The following is a 19944-nucleotide window of genomic DNA, read 5'->3' as shown; positions in this document are numbered from 1 at the left end:
CATTTTGGAGAGGCAGAGAGAGACAGAGCACAAGCAGGGGAGGGGCAGAGAGGGAGACAGAATCAGAAGCAGGCTCCAGGCTCCGAGCTGACAGCACACAGCCGGACACAGGGCTCGAACTCACGAATCGCGAGATCGTGATCTGAGCCAAAGTCAGTCGCTTAACTGACAGAGCCATCCAGGAGCCCTGCCTTTCATTTCTTATTTCACATACATGTGCTTAGAATTACATCAGGTGCTTTAAAAATATTAACTCACTCAGTCCTCTTTTTTTTTTTTTTTAATACTTTGATGTTTTGGGTTTTTTTTTCTTATTTTATTTATTTATTTATTTATTTATTTTTATTTTTTATTTTTTTAAATTTACATCCAAATTGGTTAGCATCTAGTGCAACAATGATTTCAGGAGTAGATTCCTTAGTGCCCCTTCCCCATTTAGCCCCTCCCCCCTCCCACAACCCCTCCCGTCACCCTCAGTGTGTTCTCCGTATTTATGGGTCTCTTCTGTGTTGTCCCCCTCCCTGTTTTTATATTATTTTTGTTTCCCTTCCCTTATGTTCATCTGTTTTGTCTCTTAAAGTCCTCATATGAGTGAAGTCATATGATTTTTTTCTCTAATTTTGCTTAGCATAATCCCCTCCTGTTCCATCCGCGTAGTTGCAAATGGCAAGATTTCATTCTTTTTGATTGCCGAGTAATACTCCATTGTATATACATACCACATCTTCTTTATCCGTTCATCCATTGATGGACATTTGGGCTCTTCCCATACTTTGGCGATTGTTGATGGTGCTGCTATAAACATGGGGGTGCGCGTGTCCCTTTGAAACGGCACACCCGTATCCCTTGGATAAATGCCTGGTAGTGCGATTGCTGGGTCGTAGGATAGTTCTATTTGTTTTTTTGCGGAGCCTCCAGACTGTTTTCCGGCGTGGCTGCACCAGCTCACGTTCCCTCTCCCTCAGTCCTCTTGACAATCCTAGGCGGCAGTCCCCACCACTGTCCCCATTTTGCTTCTAAGAATACTATGGCACAGAGAGGTTAAGTAGCTGGCCCTAGGTCACACAGCTTGTAGGCGGCAGAGTTGGGGTTCAAGCCCAGGCCGTTTGGCTCCAGAGTCCCTGTTCTTAGCTCTGTGCCTTCGCCACCTCTTGTGTCTGGCTGAGAAAACCTGCACTTTTCTAAAAGGGCTTCAGAGGTCAGAAGAAAGCCAGACTCCTGAGGGCACTGAGGCTTTTGGGGTCTTAGACTCCAGTTCCTAACTGCCTACTGCACTCACCCGGTCCCCCTTCTAGACCTACATGAAACTGAGGGACAGTTGTGGAGACCTTCCTGGCTTAGGCCTCATGCCGAGGGCAGAGGTGGACTTTGGAGAGGCAGTTCAAGGGCAGTGGTCGTCAGTGTGGGCTTGATGCTGGTCTCTACCCTCTCCTGCCACACGACCTTGAGCAAACTACGTCACCTCCCTGTGCCTTGGTTTTCCCATCTGCAGTGTGGGGCATATGATTGTTCCTGATAACCTCATGAGATTATTTTGACAATTCCTGAAGTGACGTCGGCGGCATGCTTGACTCTGAACCTGCCACGCGGTGGTGGGTGTGCTCAACTCCCCAGTCTTGCAGAGACCGGAAGTATCAAGTGATTCTAGAAATATTTTATTGATTTTATTTTATTATTTTGTTTTATTTTATTTTATTTTATTTTATTTTATTTACGTTTATTTATTTTGAAAGAGAGAGAGAGAATGTGAGTGGGGGCGGGGGAGGGGCAGAGAGAGAGTTAGAGAGAAAGAATCCCAAGCAGGCTCCTCATTGTCAGCGTGGAGCCCGATGCAGGGCTCGAACTCACGAAGCGTGAGATCATGACCTGAGCTGAAATCAAGAGTCAGACTGAGGTACCCAGGCGCCCCTAGAAATATTTTAGATGCTACTTGGAGTGAGTGTCTCAGAAGAAGGAAGCAGGAGGTACGTTTCTACTCAGTAGCTCCAAGAATATTTTATCTGGCTTTAGGAATGACTCCCCTGGGACCGCACTCACCAAGTTTTGCCTGTTTGTGTCCGAATCTCCTCCCTCCCTTTCACCTCCCACCCCTCCTCAGGCCTCATTGTCTTCTGCTGGACCATGGTCCAGCCTCCTCCTTGGGCTCCTGCCTCCAGTCCGTCGCCCCGTCCTGGTCCCAGGAGAATTCTTGAAACCAACCATGTCCCTCCTCTGCTCACACACCCTCCATGACTCCCCATTGCTGTCCGGAGAAAGTCTCACCTCCTCAGCTAGTGTTCAAGTCCCGTTAGGCCCTGACTCCCGTCCTACTCACCTCTAGTCCTGTAGGATGACTTCCTGTTCCTATAGCCAGGCTCTGATTTCCCACCTCCATGGTCTTTGCTGGAACTGTGCCCTCTACCAAATATCCTTCTCAGTTAGATGAACCCCTACTCATTTTTCATGCCCTTCGTCCAATGCTCTTATTCCAAGAGCCATCTGGCTTTAATGGTGGTCCTAGAGGCAGTGGCCAGGCCCTGGTGCCCAAAGTTAGCCGGGTCAGTGTGGACAACATTGACCCTGTAGGCCCAGCCTGCCTCCTCCCGGGGGCATGCGTTCTGGGTGAGGCTTCTGGGGAAGCCCACACCAGGGCAATCACTTACTCACCTGTAACTTCAGACAAGTCATTTGACCTTTCCAAGCAAAGTGAAATGGGGAAATAGTAGCAAGTATTTCACAGAATTCTTGGGTAGGTTGAAGGTATTAACTGTACGAACCATGCCCACCGCCGCGCCTAACGCTGTAAGCACACGCATGTGTTAAAGATAGCAGTGCTAGTGGTATCTTATTACTAACGTAGCAAGTACTCAACAAATGCCGATCATTATTATTGGGTGTACTCTTACTGGTTTTATTTCTGGAACACCGGCTGTGTGTCATGCCCTGTGCTGGGTGGGTGGGTGGGTGGGGGGGGCGGTCTCTCATTTTGTTATTTCATACATGTTCTCAGCTGCCCTCAGACAGAGAGTTGATTCTTCCCCACTCCTCAGGTGAGGGAATGGAGGTTCAGCGAGGTGCAGCCAGCTGCCCGCAATCATACAGCTCTTCCGGGCTTGTTTTAAGGACAGGGGAGAGGTGGAAGGAGGGAAAGGCTAGGGGACGCTGGGGCTGGGCTCCTCCTCACTGTCCTTCCCTCCTACCCCTTGCAGTATCTTCCAAATGAGACAGGCCTCCAAGATGAGAAGAAGGTGCTGGACAACATGCATCATGTGATCCTGGTGTGGATTGGCCCCATTTTGCCACTGTTGGTTCTGGTGCATCCTGACTACATCAAGCCCGTAGTGGGTGCCTCAGGTAGGTGGGCTGGGCCTTTAGGTGATGGATAAACCCTCAACTCCCAGAAATCACCTGGGCTTCTGGGCCTGTAGGCTATCTGGGGGAAGGGCCATTGGAGTAGGGATTTGAAGGATGAATAGGAGTTCACCAAAGCAGCCATGGTAATACAGATAGTGGGGATAGCATGGGAAAAGGTGCGACAACGTCTAGGGGTCCTAGGAACTCTGAGAGGCAAACATGCCCACCTAGAAGTCAGAGCCAAACGTATTCGATCAGGGAATTGTTTGCCTGAGATTTTGTTAAGTGGTTGCTGCTTAATTCTAAGCCATGGCAGTTCCACCATTTGGGTTCTGATATTCCCTGCTGTGGCTATCCCAGCCTGCAGCCCATTCTTTTCACCTGGGCTGACTCTGACTAGTAGAAAAGGAGACGTAGAAAGATTGCTTCTCCCTTCTGAGTCCACACCAGTCCCAAGGTGTAGGGCTCCTGGGTGTGCTGGGCAAGTCCTTGCTCAACCTTCAACACCCGGATCCAATGACCCCTCCTCCAGGAAGACTTCCTTGACCCTCCAGACAGATCATGGTTTTCTTCTCCGGGCTTTCTCATTCTCCGTCCTAACGCTCTAGGGCTGACTGAGTGTGTCTGCCTCCAGCTCTGTCTTCCCCCTAGGAGTCTGGATCTTTGGTGTGGCCTCGCGCGTAACTGGGCACCTCCAGGGGCATCAGAGACATTTGAGAGAGGAGGGAGGAATGAAAAAGTACCAGGAATTTTAGGATCTCCGGCCCCAGCTTGGGCCCCTACAAAGAGAGGCTGAGATCTCTCTTTGAGGTCTAGAGACCACCTTCAAGGCTATCACGTCGGACCCATGAAAGAGGAAGGGCCTGCCATCCTTCCCTCCCCCAGCCGTACCCTCCCCACGTTTCATTCTGGGATGCCCAACCCACTGCACAAAGGGGGAGCCTGGACCCCGGGAAGGGTGACCTCTCTAAGGGATTTGCTCCAAGTTGTGCAAAGAGCCCTGGGCCAGGACTTGGGCGGGCTGGGCTCGAATCCTGGGTGGAGCCATCCTCACCATGTGACCCAGAAATTCATGTAGCCTCTCAGGCCTCAGTTTCTGATCTGTAAAATTGGGTGGTGGTGAAGACTCACTGTGATGTGGGTAGGTGCTCATGGGGGTTTCTCGTCTCCTGCTTTTCTCACGTCCTGTTTTTCTTTCTGCCTCCTCCTTCTCCCCTCTCCTCCTCAGAACCGCAGATTCCTGAGGACCATCTTACATGGTTGTGGGACTCCAGATGGAGTAGGGAGTGGAGCCCCCCTGCGTGGCCTTAGCACATAGTAGATGCCCCGGCCTCTCCCTCTCCCCTCCCCTCCCCTCCCTCAGAACAGGCAGGATATCCAGGGCCTTCCCCCCACTGGAGGAGTGGGGGGAGGGGGGCGGAGCTGTGAGTCAGGACAGACAGGCCTGGCCCCAAGCTGTGGATCCCACCCCACACCGGGGCCTCCTCAGGGCCACACCTGGGGACCTTGACGGCCTGGGGCTAAAGCCACACAGCCCGTGGGCCCTGAGAAACGCACAGCTCCTCCTGAACCTTCTCCATCTTATATCGGGCAATTGGGGTAGAGAGCATTAATGGGAGAAAGCAGGGGGAAATGCGTTATAGAGAATGAAGTGTGATATATAGGCATATCATTACAGCTTTTGCCTTTATGCATTTATTTTTTATTGAGATGAAATTCACGTAGCATGCAATTAACCATTTAAAAATGTACGATTTTAAAGTGTAAGGTATGTAGCATGTTCACAATGTTGTGCAACCCAAGGCTCTCTCTAGTTCCAAGTTTTTTCTCATGGCCCCATAAAACAACCTGTACCCATTAAGTGATTACGTCCCCCCCCCCCCCCTTCTGGGATGTACCACTCTATTTTCTATCTCCATGGCTCTGCCTATTCTGGATATATCACAGTAAAGGTATGATACAAAATGTGACCTTTTGCACTGACCTCTTTCACTTAGCACAGTGTTTCCGTTGTTCACACACATTGTAGCAATGATCAGGACCTACTTTTTTTAAGGCTGAGTAGAAGTCCATTGTATGGGGATACGGATATACCACAATTTGTTTATCTGCTCATCCACCGACAGGCATTTGGGTCCTTCCTACCTTTAGGCTGTTACGAATGATGCTATGAACATGCCTGCACGGGTTTCGGTGCTGATGTATAGTTTCATTTCTCTTGGGTAGGTGCTGAGGAGTAGAAATGCAGGGCCATATGGGAATTCTACCTTTAACTTTTTAAGGAACCACCAAACAGCTTTCCACAATGGCTGTGCATTTATTTTTCCCTGGTGGGGGCTTGCTGCGAACGGGGGATGCAGATAATCATCTCCTGAGTTCGTGACACCAATGACCAATAATTATAATCATGGTTATAAAAATAGCCAGCAGTTGGTTAATTATTCATTTATGTGTACAAATATTTAATGAGCACCTGCCGTGTGCCAGGAACATGTTAGCTCATTGAGCTTTTGTAGGGATGCCACGAGGCAGGCAGAATTGTTCTATTTCTCCTCTGGCAGATGAGGAAATGGAGGGCCAGGATGGTTGACACGCCCAAGTTTACATGCTGAGTTAGTGGTGGGGCTGGGATTTGAACCCAGATCTGGCCCTCCCAGAGGCCGAGCTCTCAACCACAGTGATATGTACTTTCCTGCTGAGCACCAGGTGGGGCCTTTTCTTATAGGACCTCCTCCAGGGTAGACGTTACCATCTGCTTTTTACTGAAGGGGACACTGAGGGGAAAGGCAGCCTGGTCACGGCCTCTCCGGGAATCTAGTGTTCAAAGTTGGAGAGGTGTAGGGACCCGAGGATGGGAGAACAAGGGTTTAGGCTGGGGTGGGGGTCGGGGGTTGGGGAAGACTTCATGGAGGAGATGTCAATGATGCTGGGCCTTGAAGGATGTGTGTTAGGGGTTTGCCAGATGAGAAGTCTCAGGTGGAGGGTTCTACCAGTGCAAAGGTGCAGATGTGTGAAAGTGCCAGGGGAATTCAGGTGACTTGGGGTGTCTGGAGTGAGGATGATGTGTGGGGACAAGTAGGCAGTGAGACAGAAGCTGGACTCAGAGCACCTGTGTGCAAAGCAAATGAGCTTGTGTTTTACATTGGGGCTGTTAGGGAATGGTGCTTGGGCTGGGCAACCATTTAACAGGTCTGTATATCAGAAAGACCCTCAAGGGGCTAAGGCCGGAGTCCAGATCTCAGAGAGGAAAGGCATGACTAGATAGACTTCTACCTTCGTCTCCAGTGTTGCCTCTTCCAGGAAGCCTGCTTTGACTTCCAACAGCCCTTTCTCTGTGCCTCCCTTTGCTTCTGGCACACTTTCTACCTTCTTGATATTTGCATGGCATGCCTCTACTTCTCTTTCTCGCCCCACCCAGATCTCCTCCAGGCAGGGTGTGGAGCTGAGCCACCTCTGGTCCCCAGCACTGCCCAGCAGGGGTTGGGTACAGAGTGTGGCAGAACCCTCCGAATAGGAGGATGAGTGGACAGATGACTGTGTGCACGATTGGCCAATTCCTAGGTAGTGTGTGTGTAGGTGGCTGAGTCACATCTCGGGTAAAAGTGATATCACTTGAGTTTCAGGTACTTCTTTCCTGGGCCCCTGCCCATTCAGTCACAAATCTGTTCAACCCATAGAAAGGGAGTTAACTCACTCATCCACGTACCCATCCACCCACCCACCCACCCATCCAACCATCCATCCACCCACCCATCCACCCATCCAACCGTCCATCCACCCACCCATCCATCCATCCATTTTTGCATTCTTTCATCCCTTGACTGGTTCATTCACTGAAAATTTATTTAGCACCCATATATCAGTGATCAACATGGTCCCTCCTCTCCAGGGGCTTGTACCTGGATGGATGCAATCCAGAGGGATGGGTGGACAAGGGGTGGCATCCAAGCAGAGACTCAAAGGATGAAGGAAGAGTGTTTGAGGCAGAGAAGGCATGTGGTAGAAAGAACAGAGAATGTGGCTTTTTCAAGAAGATGAGAAAGTGCTGTGATGTTTGAACATTGAGCATGTAGGGTATGGAGGACAGAGATGTTTTGAGAGAGGTCTGGACTGGGGTAGGTCATTCGGGGCTTTGAAAATGGGCTGGACAGCTGGTGCTGTGGCTAATGGCTGTGAGCGGGAAGGGACATGGTCAGATCTAGCATCTGATAAGACCTCCTGGGACCGGAGTGCAAGGAGGAGGCTGCACTGGAGACTGAGAGCACAGGAGGCGTAATTCAGATGGCCTGGATTGGCAGAAAGGAGGGGGTGATTAGGGTGAAGAGGGCCATTCTGGATGGAGAGCTCAGCCTGGGCCAGTATGTGAGGTGTATGTTGAAGGGTGAGATAGGAGAGACACAGGGAGGCTAGATGGGGCAGGGCCTTCAGTGCTAGCCTGAGCTTGAACTTTTTTTACAAGGGTGATAGGGAGCCATGGGAGGTATCTGAGTAGGGGAGGCTCATGTTCAGATCAGCATCCTATAAGGGTCTTTCGGGAGCAGGTGTGGAAGATGGACTGGAGAGGTGAGGTGGAGGTCAGAGCTCAGAGAGGAGCCCCAAGGAGGTTAGAAGCAGAGGTCAAGGGTCCGCACTCTCTTTTGAATTATCATCACCTCTTCTCTCTCCACAGCTGCCATTGCCCCCAAGGATGACCTTTTCTACGGTTTCCTGAAACCTTGGCTGGGTGAGTGTGGGACTGGATGAGCTGGGGCTGGGGCTTCAGGGAAGAGGGGGTGGGGCGTGGGGTTTCTTGTGGTTTCAGAGTAATGGGAGAGGTTCCTAAGGGCAGTCTCCTGCGCCCAGGAGATGGGCTGCTGCTTAGCAAAGGTGAGAAGTGGAGCCGGCACCGCCGCCTGCTGACCCCTGCCTTTCACTTTGACATCCTGAAGCCCTACATGAAGATCTTCAACCAGTGCACTGACATCATGCATGTGAGTCGCGGGGTCTCTTGGGAAGAGGGTGTCCGCGGAGTGGGACTGGTCCAGGTCCCGACTCATGTGTGAGCCATGGGATGTCAGGACGGTTCACTTCCTTTACCTACAAAATGGGCTTGAGGCGAGCAGGCAGCTGGGGTGCCGTTGTCAGCCCGGCTCAAAGCCTGCGGTCTCTGCTTCGGTTCGCCATGTGTCTCTCTCTCGCAGGCTAAATGGCGGCGCCTGGCGGAGGGCCCAGTGGTCTCCCTTGACATGTTTGAGCACATCAGCCTCATGACCCTGGACAGTCTTCAGAAATGTGTCTTCAGCCACAACAGCAACTGCCAGGAGTGAGTGTGGCCTTCCTGGGGGAAGATAGAGACAGTTGCTGCAGGGCAAGGTGGTGGGAGAAGAAAGGAGACTCTCAGGTGTCAGGCATCGCCGGGCTGTCAGTACTCTGCCACCGGCAGGCTGTGTGTTTCTGAAAACTGACATCACCTCTCTGGGCCAGTGTCCTTATCTGAAAAAATGGAATCCCAATCCCACCCCCATAGTCATCTTGTGAGTATTAAGTGAGGTAATGTAAGTTGGTGGTTGGGTATAGAGTAGGTGCTTAATAAGTACTAGTTTCCCTCATCCTTCCATGAGGAATAGTTTGGCTTTTGGAAAGTGTCTCCCCAGGCTATGAGCCTCAGTTTCCTTTTTTATAAAACAAAGATGGCAATTCTTTTTTTTTTTAATTTATTTATTTTGGAAGGGAGAGAGAGAGAGGGGAAGAGAGAGAGCAAGCAGGGGAGAGGCAGAGAGAGAGAGAGAGAGGGAGAGAGAGAGAGAGAGAGAGAGAGAGAGAGAGAATCCTAAGCAGGCTCCATGCTGTCAGTGCAGAGCCTGATGTGGGGCTTGAACTCACAAACTGCAAGATCATGACCTGAGCAGAAACCAAGAGTCAGACACTTAACCAACTGAGCCACTCAGGCACTCCAGGGATGACAATTCTTGACCCTCTGAGACATGCTTTAAGAATAAAATGATATGGGGCGGCTGGATGGCTCAGTCAGTTAAGCGTCTGACTTTGGCTCAGGTTATGATCTTCAGGTTCATGGGTTCAAGCCCCATGTTGGGCTCCGTGCTGAAAGCTCCGAGCCTGGAGCCTGCTTTGGATTCTGTGTCTCCCTCTCTGTCTGCCCCTCCCCCACTCATTCTCTCTCTCTCTCTCTCTCTCTCTCTCTCAAAAATAAATAAACATTAAAAAAAAAAAGAATAAAATGATGTTGCACTGCCCTGGCACACAGTAGATGTTCAGTAAATATTTGTTGAATGAATGAATAAAATAACCATTGTCCTGGTTCATTCATTCATTCATTCATCAGATATTTGTTGTGTAGCTACTATGTGCCAGATACTATGCTATCTACTGAGAATATGGTGGTGAGCAACAGACTAAGTCCCAGTTCCTTGGAATTTATAATCTAAGCGGGGATATAAGGAATAAGAGACATCATAAATGGCAAGTTTGTAGCACATAGTAGGTTCTCAATGATAAGCTGCTGACTTTGTTACTCTGGGCTTGGTAGTGTTATGTTTCAGTTGGGTAAAGTGACAGCGGCTTTAGTGATTAACTAGTTAATTGATTAATTAATCAGTCCAGAAATATTTATTCCAGCCTACTATGTGCCATTCCTGGACTAGGCACTGTGAATATAATGGTCAACAAAATAGACAAAGTATTGCTCCTTTGGAACTTATATGTTGATGGGAAGAAAAGCAGTCCGTGCACAAGTAAATAAACAAGGAAATGACAGACTGTGACACATGTGTGAAAACAACAAGCATAGTTCAGGACCAAGGACAGCCCCTTGCACACCTGTCCCAGTGATTTCATTTTTTTTCTTTTTTGTTAATTTTTTAAATGCTTATTTGAGAGAGAGAGAGAGAGAGAGAGAAAGAGACAGAGAGAGAGAGGCAGCATTTTATATTCCTACCAGTAGTATGTGAGGGCTCCAATTTCTCCACACCTCTACCAACACTTGTTATTATCTGTCTTTTTGATTATAGCCATTCCTAGTTGGGGTGAAACAGTATCTCATTGTGGTTTTGATTTGCATTTCTGTAGTGGCTAATGCTGTTAAGCATCTTTTCATGTGCTTATTGGACATTTGTTTATCTTCTTTGGAGAAATGTCTATGCATATGTTTTACCCATTTTTTAATTGGATTCTTTGTCTATTAGTGCATTTTAAGAGTTCTTCATATTATTTATTTATTTATTTATTTATTTATTTATTTATTCATATTTTATTTTATTTTTTGACAGAGATAGTGACCTGGGGAGGGGCAGGGGGAGAAGGAGAGAGAATCTTAAGCAGGCTACACCCTCAGTCCAAAGCCTGATGTGGGGCTTGATCCCATGACCCTGGGATCATGACATGAGCCAAAATCAAGACTCAGACTCTCAACTGACCGAGCCATCCAGGAGCCCCAAAAGTTCTTTATATATTTTAGATACAAGTTTGTGATCATATTTATGAGTTCTCTCACTCTGTGGCTTATAGCCATTTAGTCTTTGTGATGCTACATCTATTTGGAAGTCCTAATCTGTCTTTGGGTCTATGTGTACCTGGATTTTGGTTTTATTCAGATATGATGAGGCCACCCGATCAGGAGATGATTGTTCCTTACAGTTCCCAAGAGGAGGGGACCTACTACACCCCTCAGGGCCACACAGGGAGGCATCGGTGTCAGTCGGGAGAAAGCATGACAGTCTTTTTTGGTGGTTTCCTTGGGAAGGAACAGTATGGCGGTAACACAAGCTTAAGATTCACTCGTTTGAATAATTACAGAGGGCTCTGGAGGATGGGGGCTGTCCCTAGTTGTCCAGTGATTAAGGCCTGGAGATAGTGGCTCGGCCTGATAAGTTTCAGCGTATGGGCTCTGGACTGTTTGGTGTGCACATGAAAGGCATACTCTTGGGTGAGTCATTGGCAATCTCTCAGAACTGGCTGGCTCTGGGAGGGGCCGCGTCTCTCCGGGGTCAGCAAGGCCCCAGATGGTAGAGCGTGAAGAGTACAGGAAAATGAGAAAATATCGTGTATATACGGGGCGGGGAGGGGGGGGTTGCTCACTGGTCCTAGGGAGCAGCTTGTGCTCACGGCCCTTCCTCTCCCGGCAGGAAGATGAGCGATTACATCTCGGCCATCATCGAGCTGAGTGCACTCGTGGTCCAGCGCCAATACCGCGTGCACCACCACATCGACCTCATCTACTACCTCACGGCAGACGGGCGGCGTTTCCGGCAGGCCTGTGACACCGTGCACCGCTTCACCACGGAGGTCATCCAGGAGCGGAGGCGGGCGCTGCACCAGCAGGGGGCCGAGGCCTGGCTTAAGGGCAAACAGGGCAAGACCTTGGACTTCATCGATGTGCTGCTCCTGGCCAAGGTGAGGCTGGGCCCCAGCCCCTCGTGAATTGCACCAACTCCATAAAAGGACAAACGTCCCGAATAACACAGCTCTAGGAGGCAGGCAGGCACCCTAATACACAAGTAAGACTTAGTGTATTCGTTTTGCTGGGGCTGTCGTAACGAAGTGCTGTAGACTGGGTGGGCTAAACCTCAGAAGTTAACCTTCTCACAGTTCTGGAGGCTAGAGATCTGAGATCAAGGCACTGACAGGGGTTGGTTTCTTCTGAGGCCTCTCTCCCTGTCTTGTAGATGGCCTCCTTCTCATGTGTGTTCACGTTGTCTTCCCTCTGCCTGTGTCTTTGCATAAATGTCCTCTTCTTCTAAAGACACCAGTCATATTGGGCTAGGGCCCACCCTAATGACGTCATCATAATTTAATTACCTCTGGAAAGGCCCTGTCTCCAAATACAGTCACGTTCTGAGGTCCCGGGTGGTGAGGACCTCACCGTATGAATTCTGGAGGGTTGTGGTGGGGGCGGGGACATGATTTTGCTCACCATGCTTAAAAGTTGAAACCCAAGACTGGAAAAATATGACACTTGCAGAGATTGCTTCTGTGGGATTTCTTTTCTTTCTTCCTGTTTTTGAGAGAGAGAGAGAGCAAGTGAGTGAGGGGCAGAGAGAGAGAGAGAGAGAGAGAGAGAATCCCACAAGGGGCAGAGAGAGAGAGAGAGAGAGAGACAGAAGCCAGGCTCACCGGAAGAGGGGATTGAGCTCACCCAAAGCAGGGCTTGAGCTCCCCTGATGTGCGACTCATGAACTCATGAACTGTGAGATCATGCATGACCTGAGCCAAAGCCAGATGCTTAACCACTGAGCCACCACGGCTCCCCCTTCTGTGGAATTCCTGAGCAGCACTTGGATTCAGGATTCAGGCAGTTCTGGGTTCCAGTTCTGGCCCTGCTGCTTAGCGGATGCTGGACCTTAGTCACCTGACTCTTCCCTCTGAGCCTCAGTTTCCTCATTTACGACATGATGGTCATGAGACCTGATCACAGGTCATGGTTGGGCCTCCATCCAGCAGGATGCTTGCTGCAACCAGCTGCTCAAGGGATACAAACTCCCTTCTTCCCTCACCTTTGACTCTCCCTCCCACTTTCCATCTTTCTTAGACAAGCCACGTACCTCTGTCTGCCTGGCATCCTTCCCCCTGCAGCTTGGCTTGAGAGAGGGGAGAGTATCTTGACTTCAGCCCTAGGAGGTGGAGGGTGGGATGAAGCGGGCTAAGGATCGTCTCCTGTTCGTTCCAGGATGAAGACGGGAAGGAACTGTCAGATGAGGACATCCGAGCTGAGGCGGACACCTTTATGTTTGAAGGTGAGGATGTGGGGGGAGGCGGGGAGGGGGCCCCGTTGTCAGAAGACCGTGTCTCCGCTGTCCTCAGGCAGCCTCCACGTGAGCTCCTCACCTGCCTACAGGTCATGACACAACATCCAGTGGCCTGTCATGGGTGCTGTTCAACTTGGCCAAGTATCCAGAGTACCAGGAGAAGTGCCGGGAAGAGATCCGAGAGGTCATGCAAGGCCGGGAGCTGGAGGAGCTGGAGTGGTCCGTTTGGGGTCAGGGGGATGGTGGGGGGCCGGTTGAGTCTGGAGCTTGTGTATTTGTTTCTTGCTCTGGTCTGCACATATTTCTTGCTCTCGCTATTGCAGGGTGCCGTTCAGTTGAGCGGGGTGGCTTCCAAATGGAGGTGTGGGTTCAGGTCTGTTTCACACGTCTCCTCATTCTCCTTGAACCAGCAGCCACCTGGGGCGTGTTCCTCTCAAGGCAGATTCCAGAAGCTCGAAGAGCCACAGTCTAAAACCTCTGCCTGCACTGGAACATTCCATTTCACTAAAGCAAGTCACACGGCCAAGCCCACCATGAATGGGGCAGGACACACATTCTACCCGCCTGAGCAGAAGGCACTGCAGAATCACATGCAAAGGGCAAGGGGTGTATAATTCAGACATGTGCCGTGTAGAGCGGATTTTTGGGTGACTCAAAGAAAACACAGCATTAAATAGCATCAAACAGCGAGAAAGCTCTTTTCTGTTTAGTGTCAACCTTTATTTATTTTCTAAAGTTTATTTATTTTGGGGTGGGGGGGGAGCAGACGTGGGGGAGGGGCAGAGAGAGAAGAGGGAGAATCCCAAGCAGGCTCCGTGCTGACAGTGCGGGGCTCGAACTTACAAACTGAACCATGAGATCATGACCTGAGCTGAAGACAGACACTTAACTGATTGAGCCACCCAGGCGCCCCCGCGTCAACCTTTTAGATTTCGACCTCAGGGAGACATTCTCAGTCGGGTGCCATTGTATTCTTCAATTCCTTGCTAATCGGCCTTTTTAATGAAGGGAAAAGATGGCTCAGGTTCTGAGGACTGGGCAGGAGATGATGTCTCGCCAGAATTTAATAACTCTTCTGTTTTCCCAGTGGTGTTTACCTTATGGGTACTTTTATGCCAGGCATGCCGTTTGCCCTTTACAGGAGTGACGTGAAGTTTCTTTGAAAGAGAAAGAAAACGATCTAGATCATGGACCAAGGGTTATAATTAATCCACTTTTGGGCCCTGGAGTCCAACGGAAAGAAGTTAATAATAGCAGAAGGAGAGAATGGACAGGTTTTTAAATACTGAAATTGATCCACACAAGCTGGTGAATTGCTGATGCCCCGGCGCCCCCCCCTCCCCCCCCCCCCCGCCCCCTGTCCTGGCACCTCTCCCGGCTATCCCCTGGCTGCCACGTAATCCATCAGTTAAAGGGTTAATGCTGGGCATGCAGAAGCCTGCTGGTGCTGCTCGGGTTGCTTGGGGGCATGCTGAGGGGTAGTGATGTGTGCATGGCATAAATGCAAACACCGGAAGCTGGGGCAAGTCTGAGATCCTGGACTGGTTTCCTGCATGGTTGCTCCTGAGCGCGCGCACGCGCGTGTGTGTGTGTGTGTGTGTGTGTGTGTGTGTGTGTGTGTGTTTGGGGGAAGGGGTGTTGCTGTGCCCTGGCTCCAAGCCACTGACCATCCCACGTTCCGTGTTCCCCAGGGACGACCTGACCCAGCTGCCTTTCACCACTATGTGCATCAAGGAGAGCCTACGCCAGTTCCCACCCGTGACCCTGGTCTCCCGCCGCTGCACGGAGGACATCAAGCTTCCAGATGGGCGCGTCATCCCCAAAGGTGCCCATTGTGTGCTGCCAGCTGCCAGGCCGCTCTAGTGCCCATGGGAGCATGGTCAAACCTGCCCCAGGTGCACCCTCCCTGTGGATGGGCCATCTCTCTGTGTGGCTGTTGCTTCTGGGGTGAGGGAGGAGAACCCACGTGTAGGGGCTAGACAGAGGTGGGTGAGTCCCGGTGCAAGAGCAAGAGTGGGTGTGGTGGGGTGGGCCCTGTGAGGGTGCAGGTAAGGGAGGGATGGTTTCATTCAGTGGCCAAATATTCCTTGGAGACTAAGCCTGGCTCTGGGTGATGCTGGGGATCTAGAGAGGCCTCGTTCCCAGTCCCAGGCCTTGAATACCACTCAGTCTGAGGAAGACACAGCAGGGCACAGACATTCCTAGTCACATGGGGTCAGGAATGGCCTAAAGGAAGTAACTTTAAAGGGGCTGAAACAGTCCAAAGTAAGGAGTGATGACTTCATATGGGGTGAAATTCAGGGTGGGGGTCTGCTTGGAAGAGGCAGCATGAGAGGTGAGCCTTGAAGGTAGAAAGTGAAAGAGAGAGCATATTTATGGAGCAGAGTTTCAGGGTGCAGGTATTGAAAGGCTGCGAATGCTAGGTTGAGGCACCTGAACTTGATCTTCAGGACAGTAGGGAGCCGTGGGAGGTTTTTGAGCTGAGGAGGAACAATGTTAGATCTGTGAGTGACAAAGATCCCTGTGTGGCCGGCATGGCAGCTAGAAAGCAGGTGATGGGGACCTCTTAGGGGGCCAGCAGCAGAATTTTTCAGAGAAGGATGGGCAGGAAAGGGTGGTAGATGGCTCTTGGGAACAGCATGACTCCAGGAAGAGCAGGGGAGGAGGAGGACTTCAGGGAAAGTTCCCCTCAGCCCCAGTGGCCCCAATGATGCCACCCTCCCCACAGGAATTATCTGCCTGGTCAGCATCTACGGGACCCACCACAACCCCACAGTGTGGCCTGACTCCAAGGTGAGCGCCTGCCTCAATCCTCTCTTCCCTCAGCTTCTTCCCCCTCAGAAGGGGTGGTCCTGGGCCACTGAGGCCTTCCTACCCTCTTCCCCAGGGACCCAGGTGGCCTGGCTGGATGCACAGCTTGAGTGCCCCTCCCCCCATGTATTCACTCACTGTTTGTTGATTCACTAGGTCCACAAATATTTATTGAACACCTACTGTTTTCCAGCCTCTGTGCTGGGCACAGAGGACCGAGAAATGTACTGGTTTTTGTTTTTGTTTTTGTTTTTTGGCCCTCATGGAGCTCACTGTGAAGTTCAGGGGAAGAAAATAAGCAAAAACTATGGTTGTGATACATGCACAAAGGAGATAAAAACTGGAGGGGGTGGGGGGCACTTTAGCTCACATGGTGAAGAAAGGCCTTGGGGAGGAAGGGGTGTTTGAGTTGAGACCTGAGAAGTGCGAAGAGCAGGGGGAAGCCTGTTCCAGGCAGTTGAGACAGGAAGTGCAAAGTCCCTGTGGTTGGAGTGAGCCTGGCATGCTTGAACAACAGAAAAGAGGAGGGTGTGGCTGGATTGTAGTGAGGTTCTCTCCATCCAGCGGAAGGATCAGGACCAAGCTGGGATGGATGGGCCAACCAGACTCACCCACCCCCTGGCCACTCCTGCCTAGGTGTACAACCCCTATCGCTTTGACCCGGACAACCCACAGCAGCGCTCCCCACTGGCCTATGTGCCCTTCTCTGCAGGACCCAGGTAACTCTTCTGTCTCCCCCAGTTTAAGCCAAGCGTAGGAGGAGCCCCATGGGAGTCGAAGGTCAGGGATGTGCCGATCAGGAGCAGAGATCACCTCCCACCCAGATGTGCTTTCTGCCAACCCAGCACCCTTCATGCCTCCAGTGTACTAAGAAACCCCAAATCAGACTCTGTGATAACATCCCTGGGTGTTGAGCGCCTACTGTGTGGCAGGCCCTGAGTTCTGGGCTCATAGGCTCCCAACGACTCTAGGATGCCATTGCTCCCGTTTTACAGATGAGGGAACTGAGACCCAGAGCGGGAGGTCGGTCATTTACCCAGGGACTCCCCCCTTCCCGGGTCACACAGCGGCTGCACCTGAGCCCCTCCCCCGTCCCCCTTCCTCTAGAAACTGCATCGGACAGAGCTTTGCCATGGCCGAGATGCGCGTGGCCGTGGCGCTGACGCTGTTGCGTTTCCGCCTGAGTGTGGACCGAACGCGCAAGGTGCGGCGGAAGCCTGAGCTCATCTTGCGCACGGAGAACGGCATCTGGCTCAACGTGGAGCCACTGCCTCCGCGGGCCTGATCGCCGAAGCTTCCCTGTGGATCCCGGGGCGGGGCAGGGGGGGGGCAAGCCCCGCCCAAAGAGGGCCAGGCCCCGCCCCCGAGGGATCAGGCCCCGCCCCCAGGGCCCTGAGGGCAGAGACCACGCCCCTCGGAAGCCCGGTTGGGCTCCTGGAGGACCAGGCTCCTCCACTGAGCAGTATGATGAAGGTGCAGGCCACGCCCCTCATGGCAAGGCTCCGCCTCCTGACGGTCTGGTCCTCCCCCTTGAGGTCCAGGTCAGGTCCCCTGAGTGCCTGCTTTCCTGCTTGAGGGACCAGGCTCAGCCGCATCTCTTCGGGCCCAGACCCACCCCCAGGATCCAGAGCACTCGGGCCTTCAGGCCCCACCCACCCAGCCGTCTGAGGACCCTAGACCTGACACCTAAGGCCTCTGGGATTCAGGACCTGTCCCCCGTGGATCCCGGCTGGCTTTTAAGTTGAGGACTTGAGAGCTGGAGCCTGAAGTAAGAGCCCTGGACCCGGACGTCAGCTTCTTGAGGTCCCCAGCTCACATGGGCGAACTCCCCTGGCATCAGGCTGCATCCCAGGGCTCAGGGTGTGTGCTTCTGTCGATGTTTTGTAAATCCAGACCTTCCCTGGAAAGCCTCTTCCTTCCTCCTTTGCTGAAAGGCCCTTTGCTGAGCGTTCTGATTTTTGTAGAATAAAAGCGAGGGATGCAGACACCCCCCCACCGTCTACTCCCTAGCTCAGCCAGACACTTCCCTTGGGCTCCAGGAAGGAAATGAAGGTGCCTGGACAGCTGGGAGGCAACTGAGGGAAGCTATGGGCGAGGAGGCTGGGAAGCCATTTGTCCTCGGACATGAACTCAGGCTTTTGGGGACAGTTTGTGCATTCATTTATCTCATCAACAGACCACATATTAATTAAGTGTTTGTTGGCACTGGGCCCGGAGCACAGCCGGGCCCAATTCCTGACATCGGGAGAACAGGAGACAGATGTTGAACAAATAATTCCACATGTAAATTTATTTACAATCCGTGACAAGTGCTCCAAAAGAGAGGCCCTTGTTGCTCTGTGACACAACAGGGGGGTGGCTCAGGGAGAGCTTCTCTGATGCTGAAGTGAGGGTACAAGTTGAGTGGTGACAAGGAGAGAAGAGCATGTCAGGTGGGAGGGACAGCATCTGCAGATGTCCCCAGGTAAGGGAGAACATGGTGTGCTTGAGGAGCACCACTCCAGAGAGGCTGGATCCGGAGGAGGGGTGCAGACTGGAGGAAAGTCGGGCAGGGGCCAACTGCCCAGGAACTGCGGGCTACATCTCAGTTCAAGCCTTATGCTGAAGGCAATAGGGAGCTATAGAAGGTGTGTGAGCAGGAGCATGACAGGATCTGGTCAGATATGAGCTGGCAGGACGGTGGCTTGGAAGGGGGGGACACTGGGGAATGGAAACCTGGGGAAGAGGGAGACTGAGGTCCAGGCAGGACAGGAGGGGGGACTACCTAGCCACAGGAGCAGCGGTGAGGGAGGAGTTAAGGGTGATTTCCAAGTCTTTGGCTGGGGGAACAGGTGATGGTGTAGTCCCTGAAATGATAAAGAAGATGGGGCAGTGACAAGGTCTACAGTAACCATATTAACTCATCAAATATTTATTGAGCATCTGCTGTAAGCCAGGTGGTATTTGAGCCCTTACATAATTGACCTGTGTTGGGTGTGGGGGGAGGTTAACATGACGAATAATAAATGAGCAAATAAGTAAATTCATACAGGGCCTTGGAGGATTTTTACTTCTATTGTGACAGAAATGGGGAGCCATGGGAGGGTTCTGAGCAGAGCGACAGATTTGTCATTTGGTCTTTTTTTTTAATTTTTTAATTTTTATTATTTTTTTTTTAATTTTTTTTAACGTTTTATTTATTTTTGAGACAGAGAGAGACAGAGCATGAACGGGGGAGGGGCAGAGAGAGAGGGAGACACAGAATCGGAAGCAGGCTCCAGGCTCTGAGCCATTAGCCCAGAGCCCGACACGGGGCTCGAACTCACGGACTGCGAGATCGTGACCTGAGCTGAAGTCGGACACTCAACCGACTGCGCCACCAGGCGCCCCGGTCATTTGGTCTTTATAGTATTCTTTTGGCTGCTGTGTGGGAAGGCAAGGGTGGGACTAGGGAGACCAGATGGGGTGACTACATTGGCCCATGTGGGAGAGAAGCGATAAGTGCTATGGAAAAATTGAGCTGGGTCAGTGCGTGTATTTCTGTGGGTGTTCAGTAATGCTGGTGGGGCAGGGGGAGAGGTTGTAAGATGGTCAGTGAAGCCCTCACCAAGAAGGGGTCATTTCAACAAAGGCTTTAGGTAGGAGAGGGCAGGAGCCATGTGGATATTTTGGGGAAGAGTTTTTGAGGCAGAGAGAAGGTATAGTGCAAAGGTCCTGAGGTAGGAACAAGTATGGTCCTGAGGTGTTTAGGGGGCATTGAAGAGACCAGTGTGGCTGGAGGAGGAACACGGAAGGGAATGAGGTCAGGGAGGGGATAGGAGCAGGTCCCACAGGGCCTTGGGGTCCACTGACTTTTTCTATGACAGAGATAGGGAGGCATGGAGGGCTCTGGACAGAGGAGGGACAAGATTTGTTATTATAGTCTTTGGCTGCCATGTTGAATAGAGACTGTGTGAGGCAAGGATGGGACTAGGGAGATCAGATGGGGTGACCAGATTTGTCCAGGTGAGAGATGACAGTGTCTCCAAGCAAGCTGTGGGCTGTAGAGTGAAGACAGGTGCTTGGATTCTGATTTGGACCG

General features: G+C 51.4%; 1 protein-coding gene across 1 annotated transcript in view; it reads left to right on the top strand.

Moving 5' to 3' along the window:
• The window catches only part of CYP4F22 (cytochrome P450 family 4 subfamily F member 22), a 28373-nt gene extending 9463 nt beyond the window's left edge, over positions 1-18910 (top strand). The window contains exons 4-14 of the mRNA XM_086698791.1: positions 3189-3333; positions 8003-8056; positions 8176-8303; positions 8514-8635; positions 11454-11721; positions 12995-13061; positions 13163-13292; positions 14765-14898; positions 15802-15866; positions 16521-16603; positions 16992-18910. Of these exons, the coding sequence (XP_086554917.1) occupies positions 3189-3333; positions 8003-8056; positions 8176-8303; positions 8514-8635; positions 11454-11721; positions 12995-13061; positions 13163-13292; positions 14765-14898; positions 15802-15866; positions 16521-16603; positions 16992-17169 (1374 nt within the window). The 3' untranslated portion in view covers positions 17170-18910. The remainder of the gene's footprint in view (positions 1-3188; positions 3334-8002; positions 8057-8175; positions 8304-8513; positions 8636-11453; positions 11722-12994; positions 13062-13162; positions 13293-14764; positions 14899-15801; positions 15867-16520; positions 16604-16991) is intronic.
• The last annotated feature ends 1034 nt before the right edge of the window (positions 18911-19944 follow it).

This window comes from Puma concolor, chromosome A2 (genome assembly GCF_028749965.1).
Source record: "Puma concolor isolate L17-30 chromosome A2, mPumCon1.1.hap2, whole genome shotgun sequence".
Taxonomy (NCBI): Eukaryota; Metazoa; Chordata; class Mammalia; order Carnivora; family Felidae; genus Puma; species Puma concolor.
This window is presented reverse-complemented; position numbering and strand designations above follow the sequence as displayed.